The 18,473-nt window shown below is 56.9% G+C and overlaps 5 protein-coding genes across 5 annotated transcripts; 1 reads left to right on the top strand and 4 right to left on the bottom strand.

Annotated features, from left to right (window-relative positions):
• Positions 1–40: 40 nt before the first annotated feature.
• On the bottom strand, positions 41–1,958 carry B0I36DRAFT_413900 (general substrate transporter; the record flags this gene model as incomplete). The annotated part of the gene is made up of 3 exons (XM_046162014.1): positions 41–521; positions 595–1,625; positions 1,714–1,958. 3 exons carry the CDS (start codon positions 1,956–1,958, stop codon positions 154–156), a joined length of 1,644 nt encoding a protein of 547 aa, XP_046008886.1. The 3' UTR covers positions 41–153.
• Positions 1,959–3,338: 1,380 nt separating this feature from the next.
• Positions 3,339–5,144, bottom strand: B0I36DRAFT_365347 (cytochrome P450; the record flags this gene model as incomplete). Its single annotated transcript, XM_046159118.1, has 4 exons — positions 3,339–3,374; positions 3,442–4,690; positions 4,754–4,904; positions 4,967–5,144. 4 exons carry the CDS (start codon positions 5,142–5,144, stop codon positions 3,339–3,341), a joined length of 1,614 nt encoding a protein of 537 aa, XP_046008885.1.
• A 624-nt stretch (positions 5,145–5,768) lies between these two features.
• On the bottom strand, positions 5,769–7,471 carry B0I36DRAFT_215117 (uncharacterized protein; the record flags this gene model as incomplete). The annotated part of the gene is made up of 4 exons (XM_046148956.1): positions 5,769–6,465; positions 6,532–6,656; positions 6,735–7,018; positions 7,096–7,471. Coding segments are annotated over 4 exons (1,482 nt in total), but the record flags the coding sequence as incomplete, so codon positions are not given.
• Positions 7,472–8,661: 1,190 nt separating this feature from the next.
• B0I36DRAFT_293262 (FAD dependent oxidoreductase) lies at positions 8,662–10,073 on the bottom strand (the record flags this gene model as incomplete). The annotated part of the gene is made up of 3 exons (XM_046151791.1): positions 8,662–8,880; positions 8,947–9,489; positions 9,580–10,073. 3 exons carry the CDS (start codon positions 10,071–10,073, stop codon positions 8,808–8,810), a joined length of 1,110 nt encoding a protein of 369 aa, XP_046008883.1. The 3' UTR covers positions 8,662–8,807.
• A 323-nt stretch (positions 10,074–10,396) lies between these two features.
• Positions 10,397–17,054, top strand: B0I36DRAFT_293256 (uncharacterized protein). Its single transcript, XM_046151790.1, has 16 exons — positions 10,397–10,790; positions 10,861–10,941; positions 11,005–11,105; positions 11,171–11,462; positions 11,555–11,680; positions 11,759–11,896; positions 11,973–12,076; positions 12,142–12,233; positions 12,313–12,357; positions 12,422–12,510; positions 12,616–12,758; positions 12,895–12,943; positions 13,739–14,767; positions 14,864–15,266; positions 15,616–15,977; positions 16,035–17,054. Exons 1-16 carry the CDS (start codon positions 10,566–10,568, stop codon positions 16,959–16,961), a joined length of 4,206 nt encoding a protein of 1,401 aa, XP_046008882.1. The 5' UTR covers positions 10,397–10,565; the 3' UTR covers positions 16,962–17,054.
• The last annotated feature ends 1,419 nt before the right edge of the window (positions 17,055–18,473 follow it).

The raw sequence follows: 18,473 nt of genomic DNA, 5'->3' as shown, positions 1-18,473 counted from the left end.
ATACAGCGGATTTAGCATCGACGTTCTTATCTTAATTAACTCCGGAGAACCCTTGTCGTCGCTGTTTGCTTCGCTACTACTGCTATCTCTATTCCGCGTATCTAGAATTGGCAACCCACAGCTCGGTTCCCGTCCAGGAATCGGCACTCCCGCTCACCGCGTGTCTCTCTCCGCCTTGACCAGCCTCTGCGTAGCCGTCTCTGTCTTGTGGAACCGCCATGCTCGGATCTTGCCCTCGAACAACTCGTCCAGCTCGGCGGCAGACCGGCCGGCAGTCTCGGGGAGGACGAACCACGCACCGACCGTCCAGAAGAGGCCCACTCCAGCATAGAAGAGACCCGTCTTGAGCCGCCAGTTCCACGCATTGGCGTTGACCATGTACGGCACCAGCACAGACATGACGAGGCCGCTGGCCGCGTTGGCAGCCGCTGCAAAGCTGGACGTGTAGGGACGCAGGCGCTGTGACGAGATCTCGCCCACATAGCCCCAGCCTGCTGCACCGTTGGCGGCAATGCCAATATCTGCAGGGAAGAAAGGTTGTCAGCTGTGCTCGCTCTATTATCTCTAGAAGGGGAGAAATGAGAAGACACCTACTCCAGAAACAGGCAAACAAGATGAACACGTAGACGGTGGCGCTGTTCTCTGGAATGAACCCAAGAATGCCCACGACCAGGCAAGACACCCACATCAAGGTCGTGGCCGTGCACGCCATCAGACGCCGGCCGTACCGGTCGACCAGCAGGACGGAGCTGACGACGGTCACGATCTGCAGCGAGCTGGTAATCACCTTGACCTTGAACGGGTCCTCGAGGCCGGCCTGCTGGAAGAAGTAGGTGCCAAATACGAGGAACAGCGACAGGCCGAGAAACTGCTGGGCCACGACCGCCCAGAGCGCAGTGAGCGTGCGGCGGCCGTCCGTGCCTCTGAAGATGGCGGTCCAGCTCTCGCGGCGCTGCTCGGCGGCGACGGCCTTCTCGTGCTCGATGGCGAGAGCCAGGGCCTGGTACTGCCTGTCGACATCATAGCCCCTGACGTCGCGGTGGATGAACCGCAGCCACTTCTTGGCCTTTTCTTCCTTGCCCACGCTGGCGCACCACGCCGGGGACTCGGGCAGGACGGCGTAGATGATAGCCATGACGCCAACATGGCCCCACTGCGTCATGACCGGAGTGAGCCAGTTGGTCGGGTCGGTGGCGTTGAGGCGCTGGAGGGCGACCTGGGCGAAGAAGGTGCCGAGTGTCCACCAGAACGAGTAGAGCATGAGCATGCCGCCGCGGATGCGCACGGGGGCGACCTCGCTGATGTAGCCAAGCACAGTGGCCTGGAGCATGCCCACGCCCGCGCCGGCGAGCATCTTGGCGCCGAGCCAGACCGCCCAGTCGCGCGCGAGCATCTCGGTCATGATGCTGAGCGCCACGACCAGCCACAGCGCCGCGAAGCCCGCCTTGCGCCCCAGCCGCGCGTTGACAAAGGACACGGCGATCTGCCCGACAATCTGCCCGCCGTGAGAGCCCACCCCCCACGCGCTGATGTAGCTCGACGAGAGGAACTTGACACCCGCGGGGCTCGCCTCGGTGGCAAACTGTGCGATGAAGCCCTTGTTGGCGATGATGCTCGAGTTCATGCTGAGAGGAAGTGTGTCAAGATCGGATAAGTCAGTGGTGATGTCCAGGCGAAGCGTGGAGTGACAAATAGTTTGAAGATGTAACACACCCAACCTGGTATCCGTCGGCACCAGCACTGAACGCAGCCAGGACACAACAGGCAGAGGCGATTTTGAAGGTGCTGATGGTCTGCCACAAAGTCATGTTCTCGAAACCCGTTGCCAGCTGGCCCTTGGCTACGGCATCCGCCGTCGCCTCATCGGGCTTGAGGCTGGCCTCGAGACGGTCGTTGTGCACCTCATGGTGTTGCGTCGTGGCAACGGTGCCATCATTCTTGTCGTGGGAAGCAGCCATTGTTGTGACAAGTTGTCCCTGGACAGGAAGAACGTGCCTAGAATAATTTGACACCGCGTTGGATGCACATGTGATACCCTGACTTGAGAGGGGAATGATCACCACGAACATCGAGGTGCATGCGGCCTGTTATATCTACATGGTTTGGAACGGGATCGAGTCAAGAACCAACACCAGCTGCCCCCCTAGCTGGACCGAGACGGTTCAGACTGCCTGATTGAGAATGACGGTGCCAGCTTTGGAATTCGTAACCACTGCCAAGACGCTTAGATGGCTCGCTCCGCTGTCTTGGCAGTGCCTCGCCACGCCTGCCCCAGGTTTCTCCAGTGACATGGGGATTGACCCCAGCTGGGGTCGTTGGAGCAATGGAGCCCGCTGTCCTTCAGCTCTGCATAAGTAGCTTCCGAGGGACCTTCGGAACGCTCCGAGCTGGAGGTAGGGAGGCAGCGTTGGGGAGGCCCCACCAACCATTCCGGAGGCACTTGTCACAGGGGCTCTGCTCCAGCGACACGAGGTCCCTCAGCGCGGCCTGGCCCCTGGCACAGGCAAGCACAACCAGCAGAATCACCCGACTGTCTGAAATGCCCAGATGACGATTTGAAGTTTTCCGAGTCAATAAAAACAAATCATCCTGGTACGACACTGTCAACCATGACTGGTTGATCAAGACTTACCCAGAATGGAAATGACAATCGGAAACAGAACTTTAAAAGATTGCCCCGGCTCACATGCGACAGAATTACTTGTATGGCTGATGAGATTAGCTCTGATCCCGAAAGCCTTAGAGCAGTGGAGATACGAATGTGGGCCCTGCCGATGTCAGTGATTCAGGACGCTTTCCATCCCCTTGGAATCCCGGGGCGTCCACGTTTTTTGGTTAGGTCCAACCGCGCTGCAGGTTGTTGAAGGCCCTTGCCCAACCGTGTTCCTCGTACAACCCCGGTGCAGGCCATCGTGGTCCGGGCTCTTCTCCGCGGATTGTCCATTGGATCGTTGACAAACTAACAGGGGCTTATGATTTGTGGGAGGGCTTTAAACGTGTCTACGACGAAGTGCGCATTTCGTGTGTCATGCTCTCGCTGATCCGCATCACGATCCAGCCTGTCAAGAAGCTCTCTGTGATCGACTTCAATAATTTGTATTCTATTTCTAGATAGATAGAAGAGGGCTCTATTGACTGCATTAACTGTAATAACCGGTAATTGGTCCATCCGTATTATGTGGCTCTGTTGCAGCCAGACTTTGAAAATCTTAGAAAATCATGTGGTTCTACATAGTTATCCCGAATGTGCTTTGAACACCAGCTGGGCCGTCTCTCAGTGCCCCGTGTGCTGTCATACTGCGTACGGACATCTAAGCGCTGTGTATTGTAGTCCAGTGCTACGCACGCTTCCGGAACACGAGCTGGCACTCATCCTGATGACCAAACTATTAGCACTTCGTCGGTTAAGATAAGACTCTATGGGTCATGCAGTCGACTTACCATGGGAAAGAGTGTAGCAAAAACCCGTATCTCCTCCGACCGACTTGTGGCGTGGTGCTCCCAGTCAAGATCTAGCACCGCCTTGCCAAGCATGGCGGCCATGGTGAAGGGCACATATCTGCGCGCGAGACAGTCGTGCGCGCCAGCCCCAAAGACAAGCCAGTTCTTTGTCTTGCTCTCGGCGTCGCCAGTGATCCACCGATCCGGGTTGAATGTGTCTGGGTCTGGGTAGACCTTTGGGTCATGGAGGGCAGGGTAGCAGGACGGGACGACCATCGCTCCTTTGGGCACGGTGTACTCGGGCGTGATGGGGAAGGCTTTCGTGGCGATGTATGGGACGAAAATGACAGGAGGGCGGTACCGGAGGGATTCTTTGATGACGGCATTGGTGAATGTGAGCTTGTCAAACATGGCCAGGTCGAACGGCTTGGTGCGGTCGCCATCACGAGCAGCGAGATTCTCCTCGCGAAGGCGTTCCACAACGTCGGGCCGTTGCGCGACGAGCTGGAACAGCCAAGTGGTTGCGCTGCTCGACGCGTCCTGAGAGGCAAACAGGAAAGTGAAGAGCGTGCGGCCAATCTCGTCATTGCTGAACTCGCGAATCTGGTTCGAAGGCTTATCAACATTGGTCTCGCCGGCATCGAGTCGCTCCTGGTACTTCTTGGACTCCATCATGTGCAAGACCCACTGGTCGACGATGCAGGTGGGCTCGGCACCCGATGCCATGTTGGCCTTGCATGCGGCGGCACAGCGCGAGAACTCCGCTTGCACGGCAGCGGCGATCCTCTTGCCCTTCCAGACCTTGGTGAAGGGAATATACATGGAGAGCGGGACGTTGACGAGCTCAAAGGCTGCCGTGACATGGTAGAAGTCGTCGGCGATTCTCTGGATGGCGTCTTGTGATATATAGTCGCCAAAGAATGTCCTGCAGGACAGGGCACAGTTGATCTCGCGAAAGAGCTTCATGAATCCCATGGCCTTGCCGTTGTTGGCTTCGCTCGCCGCCACGAACCGCTCAAAGTACTGTTCGTGCACCTCGGCCTGAACCGGCAAGTACGTGCTGATGGCCTTGTTGGTAAAGAGTCCAGTCAGACCACGGCGGTACTCGGCATGGGCTTTCCCATTCAGAAAGATCCAGGCTTTAGGGTTGAGTATCGTCGGCGCGATTGGAGTGATCAATGGTTCGGTGTGAGTCGGCGACTTGAAGACCTTGTGGGCGATGTCGCGATCAGAGGCCAGTACGACAAATCTGCTCAGAGAGTGGAGGATCAGCAAGATGATTCATGATATGACGCGCAGATGATAGACTGACTTGTGAAACACGGAAACACAACTCAATGGCCCGCTGGCCCATTGCTTGAGGTAGTTGTCAAACTTTGGGTGTATCGCTTGAAGGAAAGGCCCCATGATCGGAATCTTGAATGTTGGACCGGCGATGGATCCCTTTCGCACAATGTAGAGGACTGCGTGCCGGTGAGAATGGTGAGCAAAACGACTGATGGATAAGCGGGAGATGCCAACAAACCTTGATCGTACACGACAACGCCAATCAGGGCAGTAGTGACAACCAGCCATGCTGGCATGCCATGAAACAGTGCCGTGAAGGCAGTGACGGCACTATCAACACCCTCATTTCTGGTGACGTTGATCCGCGCATATCCGTCAGCCATATATTGCGAGATGATAGCTACAGGAGTTTCCATGGTGAGCGAGGCTGTCGAGCTTTCGTCGGAAACGTAGATGAGGTGAGAGAAGCTCATCACTTTTCGATGCCGTGGTGGGACTTTGGAAGGCTTTAATACCCGCCATCGTGCTGACGCTCAGCCTGTTGGCCAGAGGGTGACTTGTGTTGGATTCCACACGAGACAGGAACATAGGAGCGCCTGACACGAAATTGCTTGCAGAGAGCAATTCTTGCATGGGGCCAAGTCTGATATCGTCTGACAACCAGCGAGTGCTTTGATATTCAACGCCCAAACAGGATTAGACTCCGCGGCGGCCCGCAACGCAGGGGCTCATGAAGCACGAATCCGACCCACTAAGTCCGAGCAGCTCAGGGACGGGCGATATGCAAAAGCCTGAGTTGAGGGTTTGTGGTGGTTTCCCGAAATCTGCGGAGCTGATCGGATGTTGTGTCTGAGCGGGACTGGTTCTATCCTATGGAAGCTGCGGAGACTAGTCCTCTTTTGGGGGCTGGCCAGGTCAGGTCATATCCACCAGGGCCGGCCCCCGTTGTGCTGCCAGCAGGGGTCTTGTCTTTGTCAGCGAGTGCGAGCGCCGGGGTGAGTGAATCACCCTGGACTAATGAGCAACGACCCCTCTTTAGCAAGCGCCTGTTCCCACGCCGTCTTGTAGGTCTGCTCGTAGTAATCGCTTGCATGCCAGAGGACGGATTGCAGGTGGCGCAAGGTATCTGTCCAGGAAAACGGCTTGCCGGCTTGGCGAGCTGCAGCTTGCTGGGCGAACCAGTCCCACTCCGGGGTCGCAGCAGCAGCCACCATCCCTGTTGACAAAAGCCAGATGGCAAGAGGACTTTCCGGCGGAGGTCGGGCATGAGTCGTCCACAGCTCCATGGATCTATGCAGCCGCACTACCAAGCTAAATAGGATCTCGGCGTGGGGGTAATACGCGTGGCCGTGTAGCAGAAACATGTAGATGGCCAGCCCATAGCGGAGGCACTCAGTCAGGGCGGAGACATCGTTATCGCCGGCTTGTTGTGGCACGGGAGCCGATACTGACAGCAATCTGTGGATGGCAAAGCAAGTCAAGTCGTGGATCTTGCTGCCTGGCAAGAGGCAAGCCGTTCCCGTGGGCTGTAGCAGGGCCCGCACCTGGTAATAGACATTGGCAACACTGGGGTCTAGCCCGGATGCCATTTCCGCCGGAGTGTCGAGCTCAGAACTCTCCCGGTTGGATAGGAGAGCGGTCCATTCTTCGATGGGGGCGAGGCCATCGTTGAGATGCTGAGTCTGTGCGTCGTCCTGGGTCGGAAACTGGGGCTCGCCGGTGACGAGCAATGCAACCCTGTGAAGTCTGTCAGCAGGCCCGGCGACGCGCATGTTTTGGAGACGGATACAGGTCGCCGCTTACCAAGTCACCATGCGTGCTGTAAGAGAATTGGCCTGCATGACGACATTGATGCCACCTCTGAGTTCGACCATGGCCTTGACCCCGTCAATATGCGCCAGGCTGGTGGCGACGTTGCCCTTGCCATGCTGAGCGGGAGGAAGACGGAGGTCAGTAATGAGCGCTTAGACATGACAGGCTATGACGAGATGCATGTGGGAAAATACCTCGATGGCGGCCAGGGTGACGACGGCGTTGATGGTCTCGTCCTGGATAGCACGGGACGAGTCGCCGACTTTGCGGCGAAGCAGCGAGATGGAGTCGCTCATGAGGACCTGGGAGTTTGGGAAGCCCTTCTGGGCCATGAGCTCCTCGTCGAGGGAGGCGGTCTGAAGAGAGACATGGAACAGGGCCGGGTCCGCGAGTGCGCGGGGCCACCAAGACGTGATGAAGGGATTTGACGCGGCACTGCGGTCAAGCGGATAGTACGTAAAGGCAATCTTGGAGAGGACTGTGAGATGTGGTCAGCCACGAGCCATGGAACCAAGAGCGGGTGCCTGCCGTTTCGGCGGCGGGTGAGCTGCTCACAACGATCCATCAGCCGCTGGACGACATTGCGGGGGAGGCGGATCTGGGGGTACGACTCGAAGGGGTCGCAGGCAGCACCGAGACCAAAGTCGAGGAGCACAACACCAGGGCTGCTGCTGGTGCTGCTGCTGGGAGGAGAGGCCGTGCCGGGACTGTCCACCGGGGCAGGACGACGGCGGTGCGTGAGAGCAAGAGCCTGGGCCTGGGCCGGGCCGGAGCCAGAGCCGGAGGCGGTGGCGGTGGCGGTCAGAGGGGCATTTGCGTAGTGGCAGGGCGAGTTGCGGCGGACGCAGCGGGAGCAGCGCGGGGTGCGGAGGTCGCAGCTGTGCTTTGCGCGGGCGCAGGCGGCGCAGGAGCGGCGGAGAGTGACGGGCATGGAGGCCAGTGTCAGGAGGATGGTGAGGACGAGGGACTGTCTGCGGCGTGTCTGGCGGCCATGCTCTGCTTGTGCGGCGCCTGGGCGTGGGCGTGGCCCGGGGCAAACAAGGAGCGAGGGGTGGGATGAGGCTGTCACGGGCGGTGCAAACCGAGGGAAAGTGTGGTGGCACCAGAGGTTCCAGCGGTTCTGCTATTTGATAGTGAGCACTGCACCTGCACCTGCACTGCCAGCCTGCCAGCCTCAGGCACCTTAGCCTCCCTGGGTGCTCATAGTGGGTGACTGGACCTGCATGTGCCCTGCGGCTCCGCAGGGGAAGGCGCAGCCAGGCCAGGCCCGTACGTCCCCTGGCCACGACAGCCGCTCCTTCCGGCGGCGCCCTACTCGCCATCAGTGGATACGCTACAATGTACAAATCATCACCACCATAATCAAGTAGGCCCGTCAGCAACTCAATCCACTGGGCATAGCACCCACACTTCTTGCCATGGTTGGCAATGTTGTTGTTGAACTGCATGTGAGCAGTCCACAGCACCGGCGCCCTCTGTATTCGCACTGCCCACCTTGTCAGCAGCTACGGGCATTGAGGCACTGCCGCACGCCCACAGCCTGAACGCTTGTGCCAGCCCATGCTGTGCGACTCGGCCCTTGATGTGTGTGTCATGTCTCAACACGGCTGACGTAGCTTGCGCTAGCTGGAAAGTAGCCCTTGGAAATCGCCCGGGCTGCACTACTTGCTCCCGTAATCCCAATCGCCATGCTACTGGGGTCCCTTGAGCCATCAGTAGGTTGCAGGCAGGGCGATGCCCAATTTCTTGGTCACAGTCAGCCGCGATCCGCCGAAACGCAGGATCAAGAGGTAAGCCTGGCTGTCGTTCTTCTGACCCCGGGATCAACTCTCGGCATGGATTTAGCTTCGGGCTCACTCTTACCAGAAAGTCTGTCAAAGTAGTATACAAAACCCGCAGACCATGCGCCACTTGCAAGAGTTCCTATTTACTTCGTCCAGATGTATTCTTGCCTTCGCTACTATGGACCAGAATTGTGGACACAAGGACCCGAATGTCATCCGCGAGCTCCTCCGGCACCTCGAATTATAGCCGCAACGCGATCCTGTGTGAGTGGCCGAACGACCTCGCCCGGGGGGGGGGGGGGGGGGGGGGGGGGGGTGGCGGGGGTTGCAGCCAAGGGCATCATCAAGGAAGTCTGGGGCTGACAGTTCGTAACCAAGTCGGCGTGGAGTTCGACTGGCACCACGACGCCGTCGGGCAAGATCTGCACCGTCGACTCCTATGATCTCTGGATATCCTGCCATGCTTCAGCGGCTGTGCGTGTCTCACAGTTTAGGTAACACCTGGGATGTTAAATTGGCATCACGGAAGAGCTGCACAGCTCGTGCTGCCATGCCCCTGTTGCATATTAGTTAGCCACGGCATCGTGGTGCCTGAGCTCCTCGGAGCAGGAAACAAACTCACCAAGATGCTTGATAGCCGGTGCCTCCCGCGCCATAGTTGTGTACAACCACTGTCTGGCCGCCCCTTGTCTCGAGCTCGATCCGCGGTCCGCCCCGTCGACAAGGACGCAGGCCAACACCGTGCTGAAGGACCTTGAGGTCTTCCGGCTTGCCAAGCTCCGGAGCCAGAGCGCAGCATTTATCCATAATCTGCCTCGCAAGCTCGAAATCGACCTTGGGATTCCAGTTACCATCCTGCCTACAGCCGCCGAGAACAACGCCGCCGGCCAGCGGGCGCTGGAACACGTAGGTGGCGTCTTGGACGAAGCGCTGGCTGGAGCGGAAGTACATGCGCTCAAGAGGTATTGAGGGCTGTTCAACGAGGACGGTCTGGCCTCTGCTAGGGTACAAAGCTTTATCTTCTACCCCGCCTAGAGAGAACGAGCCAAGTCCAGTGCAGTTGAATATTGCTGCTAGAGTCGAGCCATCCTCCTCTAGGTCTTGGATGTGTTTGATCTTGCGCTTCATCAAGTGGATCGACTTGCTGCGGCACTCTGCCACAAGCCTTTTGTGTTTCACCAGGATCAGCAATTCCTTCAAGTCTGTCCCTGCTTGTTTGTATTTCATAGGAGGGTCAAAGGGGAGGTTTACCTACCACCTGAGGTAGATCTGGGTGTTGATGACAAACGTTTGTGGTGCGTCTAGGGCAAAGATTGCGCCTTGAGGCATCTCATTGATTGGCACGATCGAAAGTCCGCCGACGAGCTGGTCGTACCAGACTTTTCCAGTGCCCGGACTCAATACATCGGCCTGTTCGATCGGGGAGTCGTAGATCATGCGGAGCGGCGAGGATGCGACACCACATTCAGGGTTCTTGGCTGCGAGCTGCGCGAATTTGTTGTAGGTGATGCGGTCGTAGGACTCGAGCAGGCCGTTGTCGGTCGCCGAGGAGCACCAATTGGCCCCAGCCCACGGTGAGGCGTACTCGATGTGGTAGTCGCCTGGAAAGTGCGCGGCAATGATGGTGATAGTGGCATCACTGTATGCTTGCCAGAGGGTCAGAGCCGTGGAGAGGCCGATGACGCCTGCACCCAGAACCACGAAACGGTGGCCCGGCCTGGCAGACTTGCTTGTGTCTGTGGGTGACATTTTGCCCAACTCCATGTGTTGTCAAAGAAGATCAATGAGGCCTCACGCAGCTCAGTGTCGCATTGCCTGAATTGGCAGCCCTTTTGAATCAGCTACTCATTGAAACTGGGCTTGTCTCTGAGATCGGTACCGCAAGCTCGTGGGGCTGGTCCGGGGGGCGTCTGCCAACCAGACACTTTGCTCGCTCATATGTCCCAAAGCAGCCTACGGGACGAGCCGAGCAACCATGCTATGCCACATATGACCGATTTCGCGAAGGCTGGCTGACCAACCGCGCGCAAACCCATGACTTTCGGGTTGCGCAAATCAAGCACGCAAGTAGAGCCATTCATGACCACAATACAAGAACAACCCGCCATGGCCACGACCTCGACACCTATGCTGATCCCGAGAGAACCGTTCTCAGCTCCATTGAGCCTTACCACAACCTTTAACGCCATCCAATAATCGTCGCTCTGGAGGGCTAAGCACGCACGCACCTGGCTTTGCAACATGGCACCGACTAGCCAGGTCACGCACCTCGCCACGAGCGACTCCGCGAGCAAGCAAGACGCCGCCGCCGCCAACCACCTCGAGGCCAGCGGCAAGATGGGTGTACTAACCGCTGATCAGGATGAAGCATGGAAGATCTTCGGTGGTGGCCTGGACAACCTCGACTACGCGCCGCACGAGGAAGCACGTGTCCGGTGGAAACTGGACCTGATTTTGATGCCCATGGTAAGCGGCGCATCCATTGCTGCCTCTGATAGGGCTTATTTGTTGCTTACCAGACACTGGATAATGGTAGATGGTCCTGACCTACGTTCTGTGCTACATGGACAAGGTGGCATTGTCTGAAGCATCCGTGTTTGGTATCCAAAAGGATCTCGTAAGGGCACTCTTCCACGATATCCTCTCATCTCCTACATAAGCCACTGACAGGCGATCGCAGGGTCTCGTGGGGCAGCAGTACAACTGGTCCTCGTCTATCTTCTACCTTGGCTACGTGATTTGGCAATATCCAAGCTCAGTTTTGATGCAGAGACTTCCAATGTGAGTTGCACCCTTCTCCGAGCCTCATGGTACTATGACTGAACATGTATCGTAACTTTGTATAGTGGTCGCTACTTTGGCTGCATGATCTTTCTGTGGGGAATAACAACCGCCTCAACGGCATTCACCACCAATTTTACCACCCTCTGCGTTGACCGTGTTTTCCTTGGGGTATTCGAGACCTGCATGAACCCCATCCTGACGATCCTGGTCGGGCAGTACTGGACCCGAGACGAACACTCACTGCGGACGTCCATCTGGTGGTCAGGCAGCGCCGTTGGTGCCTTCATCGCCGACGCCATCTCGTACGGTGTGTCGGGGCAGGGGTTTTCTGGGAGTCAGTACTCAATCTGGCAGGTAAGTGAAACATGGTTCAAGGGAGCCATTCCCGCGAGTCCTGGTGGTTTGACAAGCTAGTGATTGGGGGGCTGATTCTTCGTAACGAACAGATAATCTATCTAGTCTTCGGGCCAATAACAATTGCTTGGGGAGTCCTGATCTTTTGCGCAGTGCCGTCATCACCGATGAAGGCTTGGTTTCTCACCGAGCGTGAGCGCAAGATAGCCACTACAAGAGTATGAGAAGTCTTTTTCCTATGGAGAGGTCCTGCTTGTGATCAGGTTTGCTGACCATCGTGCGCAAATCCAAAACAGCTCACGGCGAATCGTACTGGCGTTTTGAACAACAAGTACAAGATCAACCACGTCAAAGAATGTCTCAAAGATCCTCAGGCCTGGTTACTGGCCATCAACGCCTTCCTGCAGTGCATTCAGGGTGGAGGACTCACTTCTGTGAGTTCCCATGGATGATATGCCATACCCATCGAGCGTTGCCATGTTCCCCGAAAGCTGACATGAATCCCACTAGTTTTCGAAGGTTGTCCTCACCACAGGCTTGGGGTTCTCGAGTCGGCAGTCGACACTGATGGGCATGCCTTCGAACGCCATACACTTGGTCTCCGTGATCCTTGCGTGAGTTTAGAAAGACATAAATTTCTCTCGCATGGTTATGCGCGGTGCTGATAGCCGCACGGCAGAGGATGGTTCTGCAGCCGCTACCGCAATACCAGATGCTACATGATGATTGCGACCAATGTCATCGTCCTCATCGGTGCCGTCTTGATTGACAGTACGCACGCCCCGTGGCTAATCAAAAACGGCGTATTCGGCCAAGAGCATTGTTCAGGACTGACATGAGAACTATCTAGATCTTCCCGCTTCGAATCACAGTGGCCGCCTTGCAGCGTTCTACAGTCAGTAAACCACAGCACTTGCTCCCCGTCCAAGGTCACCATACTAATGCTCCTCTCACTCCAGTCCTCTACGTTAACACGGTGCCTTTCGGCTTGGGGATGAGCATGATATCCTCCAATGTCGCCGGGTTTACTAAAAAGGCAACCGCTAGTGTGAGTTCTGGCGCGACGTTGAATCCTGAACGCGATGATCTCCTCTCATGGCTTCGCTTCTCGGGAACTCTGTTTTGCTGATCCTCTCTCTGTAATCCCTGGCAGGTCCTCATGTTCGTCGGCTACTGTTTGGGCCAGTTCTGCGGGCCTCTGTTCTTCATTGCCTCTGAGGCACCCTACTATCCGACCGCCTTCCGCACCTTCTACGCGTCGGTGTCGCTCATGATTGGGATTGAGCTGATGCTTGTGTGAGTGCTCTCTTCCCTTTATACACAGGTTACATGTGCTGACTAGAGTCTTTTGCAGGGCTTATTATATCCGTGAGAACCGTCGAAGGGACGTGAAAGAAGCAGAGGCCACAGGTACTGCTGGAAGACAAGAGAGATCTCAGTTTCAGGATTTGACGGACTGGGAGCAGCCTCAATTTCGATATGTCTACTGAGAAGAAAGGTACATGATTGGGTTATGCTTGACAAGACGTGTGGGAGACATGCACATATCGCACATTCTATACCTCGCCAGATAGCTATTTTCAGACTCTAGATGAGCAAGGACGTTGCCAGTCGCACGATACTTACGGGTGAAGCAAGTTGCTTGCAATGCTGTGGTCTGAGTGATTTGCCAGGCCACATCTATTCTTTGTGTTGGTACCACGATTGCATATGACTATATTGCTAGCACTCTACCGTATCTTGATCCCTTGAGGAGTACTTTTGTTTCACTTTCTTTCGTGTGATCCCCTTCATGATTCACATCTCAAGACCTGAGGGGATCGTGGCTGCGTGCGGGGTAGCGTGGGACTGCGCACCCTCTTTAGAATTCCAAGGTTGTAAGTGTAGAGCCCCGGCCGGTCTACCCGGTCGACGACCTTATCAATGCCCCTTTGCCTTTGTTTAGCACCAGCGCCACCAACATACAATCACTCTTCATCGGCTATTCGAGTGACACGACAGGCTCTGCCCGGACATTAACCATACTTTATCACTCTTGCGTGATGCCGCCACAGCACTGTCAAACCTGCGCAAGGCGGAAGCTGGACTGTGACGAGCAACGACCGCGGTGTTCCTCATGCCGCCAGTCCCACGTCAAATGCGTCTACGCACAGCCTCGCGCTGTCATCGGCTTCCGCAACGAGACGGAGCTGGTCAAGGCACGTGCTTCGCATCCGGGTCCCAGACGACGGCTGCCTCGCCACACTTGGACTGACGGCACGACGCCAGAGGGAGAGCATGAGATGCACATTGCCGCCATGGCTCAAGTGGCCCACGACGATGACACGCCAAGACAGTCACAGAACACGATGGAGTCTAAGACAATGGAGGATGACTGGTTTCTCTTCCACGACTTTGATGCTTCCGAGCTCGACATTGCTGTTGCCGACATGTCTGCCATCTTTGGCGGCCCCGAAGACGTCAGTGTCAGTGACCCCGGACCCGTCGTGGAGACGTCCTTGGACCTCGCCATCCCAACTCCATCGCCGATCACGAGGGAAATTCTGGCTGCTCTTTCCGCGGAACTAGCCACCAGCATCAACACTCCATCTCCGTCTACCGTCTCGATCTCTGACCACGTGCTCGCGCAGCACTACAAGCAGAAGCTGACGGGGCGGTACAGCTCCAAGGACCCGGCGTGGAACTACTACGTGCATTTCTACAACCGCTTCAGCAGCAGCCACCCCTTTGTGCTGTCGGCCCTGTACGCGTGGACGTCGGCTCACCTATTCTGCACGGGGATCCTCAAGGCAACCACAGACGCCTTGAGCCACTATCACAATTGTCTGGCTGAACTACAGAGGTGGTTTGGCCTGACGATCGATCGTCCTTTGGATCCACTTGACTCGGGGCTACAAGAGATCCAAACGACCGACGACGACACTCTCGACGCAATCACAGTCGGCCTCTACTTTCTTGCCTCGACAGACCTGATGCTAGGCGACTTTGGTCGGCTCCGACGAGTCCTGGACCTCGAAGCCGAAATCCTCCTCGCTCAAGGACTCGGCCCACAGCGGCCCCAGCTCAAGCTCGGCAGATTATCCACCGTGGCGGCGATGTGGTTTTGCTACCTCGACGCGCGCACGGCATCTTTCGGCATGCGGGCGACGAGCATCCTGCAAGCGATGGGCGGCGAGTCCGGGATGGTGCAGGCGACTGGGGCAACCAAGGACCTGCTGCGGAGCGAGTACAGCCCGATATACCCGTCCCAGCAGCAGCAACGGGACGAGGTCCATCTGCCACTGCTCAAGACGATGAATAGGCTGGTGGCCATCTACGGGCATATCTCTCGACACTACTTCGCCAGCAGCACCGGCAGCGGCAATGACAACTCCGACACCATTGACCCTGTCACGGTTGAGACCATGAGGCACTCGCTGAGCGAGATCCGCGAGCAGCTCAACCTCCATGCCACCTCATACTCAGAAGACAAGCGGCTCCCACCCTCATCATATTACACGACAAGCGCCCTGTACCACGGCGTCGAGATATACCTCTCCCGCATGGCCTTGCCAGCCGCACCCCTTCACGCAGCCGACGCCCACGGGCAGGCAGTTGTGCGCTTGACTGAGGAGATGTATCGGACCCTCAACCTACCACGTACGGAGCCGCCGCCGACCAAGATGTGGCCGATCCCGCTAACGCTGGCGGCCATAGAGACCAGCGATGCCGTGTACCGGTCCTGGGCGATGGAGAAGCTGCACGCGTACACGCCACGCGCGGGCGCGCACTATGCCAGCTCGGTGCAGTTTGCCGAGAAGGTGTGTGCCGCGGAGGCGCACAGCGGTGTCCGGGCCGATCTCGCTGCCGTGGCGAGAGAGATGGGCAAAGTCTTTGTCCTCTAGTGAGTCTAGTCTGGGTGTTGTGAGCCCAGGCGCAGTGAGGCGTCGCCGAAATGTCCCAATCCGGACACTTCTGCGCGATCCCCCCAGTCGAGCGACTAGACGCTGCACTTGCGCAGGGAGCAATGGCTCGACAAGATAAAGCAGACGGGAGCATTTGCGAAGTTCTCTGATTAGTCTCAGCTGTACGAGCACCTGGTGCAATCATTCCAGCCAACATCGGCGACACCAGGCATCCATCATGGGGTCTGTTACTCTCCCTTCTCCTTCAGCCCCTGGCCCAACATCGCCATCATCCCGTTACTATCAACACATCATTGTCCATGGCCTCCCATACGACCGCGGCTACTCGCACGGGACACAGTTGCGGACCAAGATCCACGCCAACATCGCATACTACAAGCTGCCGGGCAAGCTACCACACCCGACAATATGCGCCGCGATCATCCGCGAGAGCTACCTGCCCGCCCTCGAGGCCAAATACCCTACCGGACTTGACGAGATGAGAGGCATTGCCGCCGGTGCCGAGGTGCCCCTTGAGGATATCGTCATGCTCAACGCCCGCTACGACCTCGCCCGCTGCATGTATCTCCTCCACGACGGCGGCAGGACGCCTCATCTCGACATGGACGCTGTTCTTGAGAACAGTGATGACCACAAAACCACCATCATCAACAACGACGATGACGAGCACAAAAATGGCCAGGACGAGTGCACGGGAGCTTTCTTCGCCGCAGAGGTTATCGCCTCGGGCCACGATCTCGCCGTGCACAACTGGGATATGTCGAGCCACCTGCACGACCAGGACCTCATCATCTACCTCGAAGTCCGACCGCACCCCTCAGAGCGCCAGCCAGCCATGTTTATCCTCACCGAGGCCGGCCAGCTCATCCGTAGCGGCATCAACACCGCCGGGCTCGCGGTCACCGCGAATTCGCTTCTCTGCAGCACTGACCACGTGCCTCTGACGTCCTACCTCGGCGTCGAGGGCACCCTTCGCCACCCACCCTCCCCAAGCCCGACACCAACCATACCCATCTCCCTCGCCCGTCGTGTGTTCCTCGAGCACACAAACTACGCCACCGCCCTTTCCGCAGTACACGCCCTCCCGCGCCATGTCTCGGGAAACCTCACCCTCTGCAGCGCCGGCGGCGCCGCCATATGTCTCGAGCTCACCCCCGGCCGGACCTACAAGTTCTACGGCTCGCACATTGACGACAATTACCTCGTCCACAGCAACCACTTCCTCAGCCCATCCTTCGGCACCCAATCTGGCGCGGTATTCGACCGCTCGCCAGGGGGGAGCACATGGTTTCGGAACCGACGCGCCGAGCAAAGGGTTAGAGCGGCGTGCAAGTCCGGCTTGCTGACCAAGGAGCATATCCGCGCCGCGTTCTCGGACCACTTTGGTTTTCCGCATAGTTTGTGCCAGCATGCTGATCACGAGGGGGCGAAGAATGGGCCAAGTCACGTGTTGACGGGGTATACGTCTAAGCTGAGTATGACGGTCGCTTTCGTTATTTATGATTTGACAGAGAGGAAGATTACTGTTTGTAAAGGGACGCCTTGTGAGGGGTTTGTAGAGGAGTACAGCCTGAAGGAGAAGGATGGGTGGTGAGCTGGATACACTGAGGGTAGTGAAACGTTCTTTAGTCACGCTAGGCCGGGAAACCAGAACTTATCGATTACTCATCGTTTCCAGTGTTAGAGCTTGTGCTGTCGGTGACATGAACTGTGTAATCTGGGTGGTGGTAGAATGTAGACACCCTTCGGTCAACTATTTGAGTACATAATCGAGAACAGGCATCCGTATGGTATGCCACCGAGGAGTGCTGTACTGCTTGTAGACCTCGGCCAGGCGCACTGTATGCCACGATACAGTTGATTGGGTAGTTATCATTATTATGGTTTTACCAAGCCGAGATCACGCATTACGGCAGCGGCGCCATCAGTGTTCGCACTGCCCACCGTGTCAGCAGCTACGGGCTTTGATTTGAGGAACTGCCGCACGTCCACAGCCTGACCCCCCGTGCGCGCCTTGCTGTGCGACTCAGCCCTGTGTATGTGCGTGAGTGTTTGACTGTGAGTGATGTCTCGTTGGGGCTGACGTGACTGCGTACGCTGGACCGTAGCCAATGGAAACTCCTCCGGCTGCACTACTTGCTGCAGTCATCCCATTGGCCATGCGAGCCAGAACCTTCGAGGTGTCGCTGGGTTGCAGGGAGGGCGGTGGTCTACTTCTTGGCCAAAGCCAGCAGCTTGTGGCTGTCAAATTTTGACTCTGGCAGGTATCTACAGAGATGCAAAGCGGGCATTCGCAATTGTCGTCAGGCCAAGCTATTAGCCACAGAGATGCCTGGTCTGGCCGTAATATCTGATGCAAAATGAATACCCCGCACTAACTAGCTTGGAATGCAATGACTACCACCTGTGATACTCAGCTATCTTGACAAATTCAGATTGCGGTCGCTCTCTGACGGGGTTATTGACATTGATTCAGACGTTTCCGGTCCTTGTTGATAATGTTGATGAATTCTACTGCAGGCTGAGAGCTTCCATCATGATTCCCCTGCGGACTCTTTTCGCCAAGGTACTGATCATGTGGACTGATATCTTTGGTCAAATTGCAGCCATACTTCAAGAGAATACGCGATGAAGTGCATGATCACTTTTTGTGCTGCTTGTCCCATGAGGTTCTCCTTGGAGTGGAAAGAATCGCGAGCTTGCTTCGTCCAAATATATTCGTGCCTTTGCTAATATGTGACCAAAATGTGTGGGCAAAGGGCCCCGGATGTCATTCGCGAGCACCTCCAGCGCCTTGAGTTATGGCCACAACAATTCGATCCTGTGTCAGCGGCCGAGCGGCCTGCCCCCGCAGGTTCAGCCAAGGACATAAAAAAAGTCCTGGGCTGACAGTTTGCAACCGAATAACGTTTTGAGTCTGACCTGCACCAGGACCCGTCGGGCAAGATCTACACCGTCGACTACCATGACAAATACTCAAGTCTTGTGCAACACACCTCGGACTCCACTGACGACGGGGTTACGAAGCCAATGATCGGTATCAAGGACGCAGACACGACGCCTGCCCAAGGGTCCGCAACGGCATCCGTGTTCCAGCATAATGCGA

Source organism: Microdochium trichocladiopsis (assembly GCF_020744255.1).
Source record: "Microdochium trichocladiopsis strain MPI-CAGE-CH-0230 chromosome Unknown B0I36scaffold_8, whole genome shotgun sequence".
NCBI classification, from domain to species: domain Eukaryota; kingdom Fungi; phylum Ascomycota; class Sordariomycetes; order Xylariales; family Microdochiaceae; genus Microdochium; species Microdochium trichocladiopsis.
The sequence above is the reverse complement of the archived record's forward strand: the minus strand, read 5'-3'. Positions and strand labels throughout refer to the sequence as shown.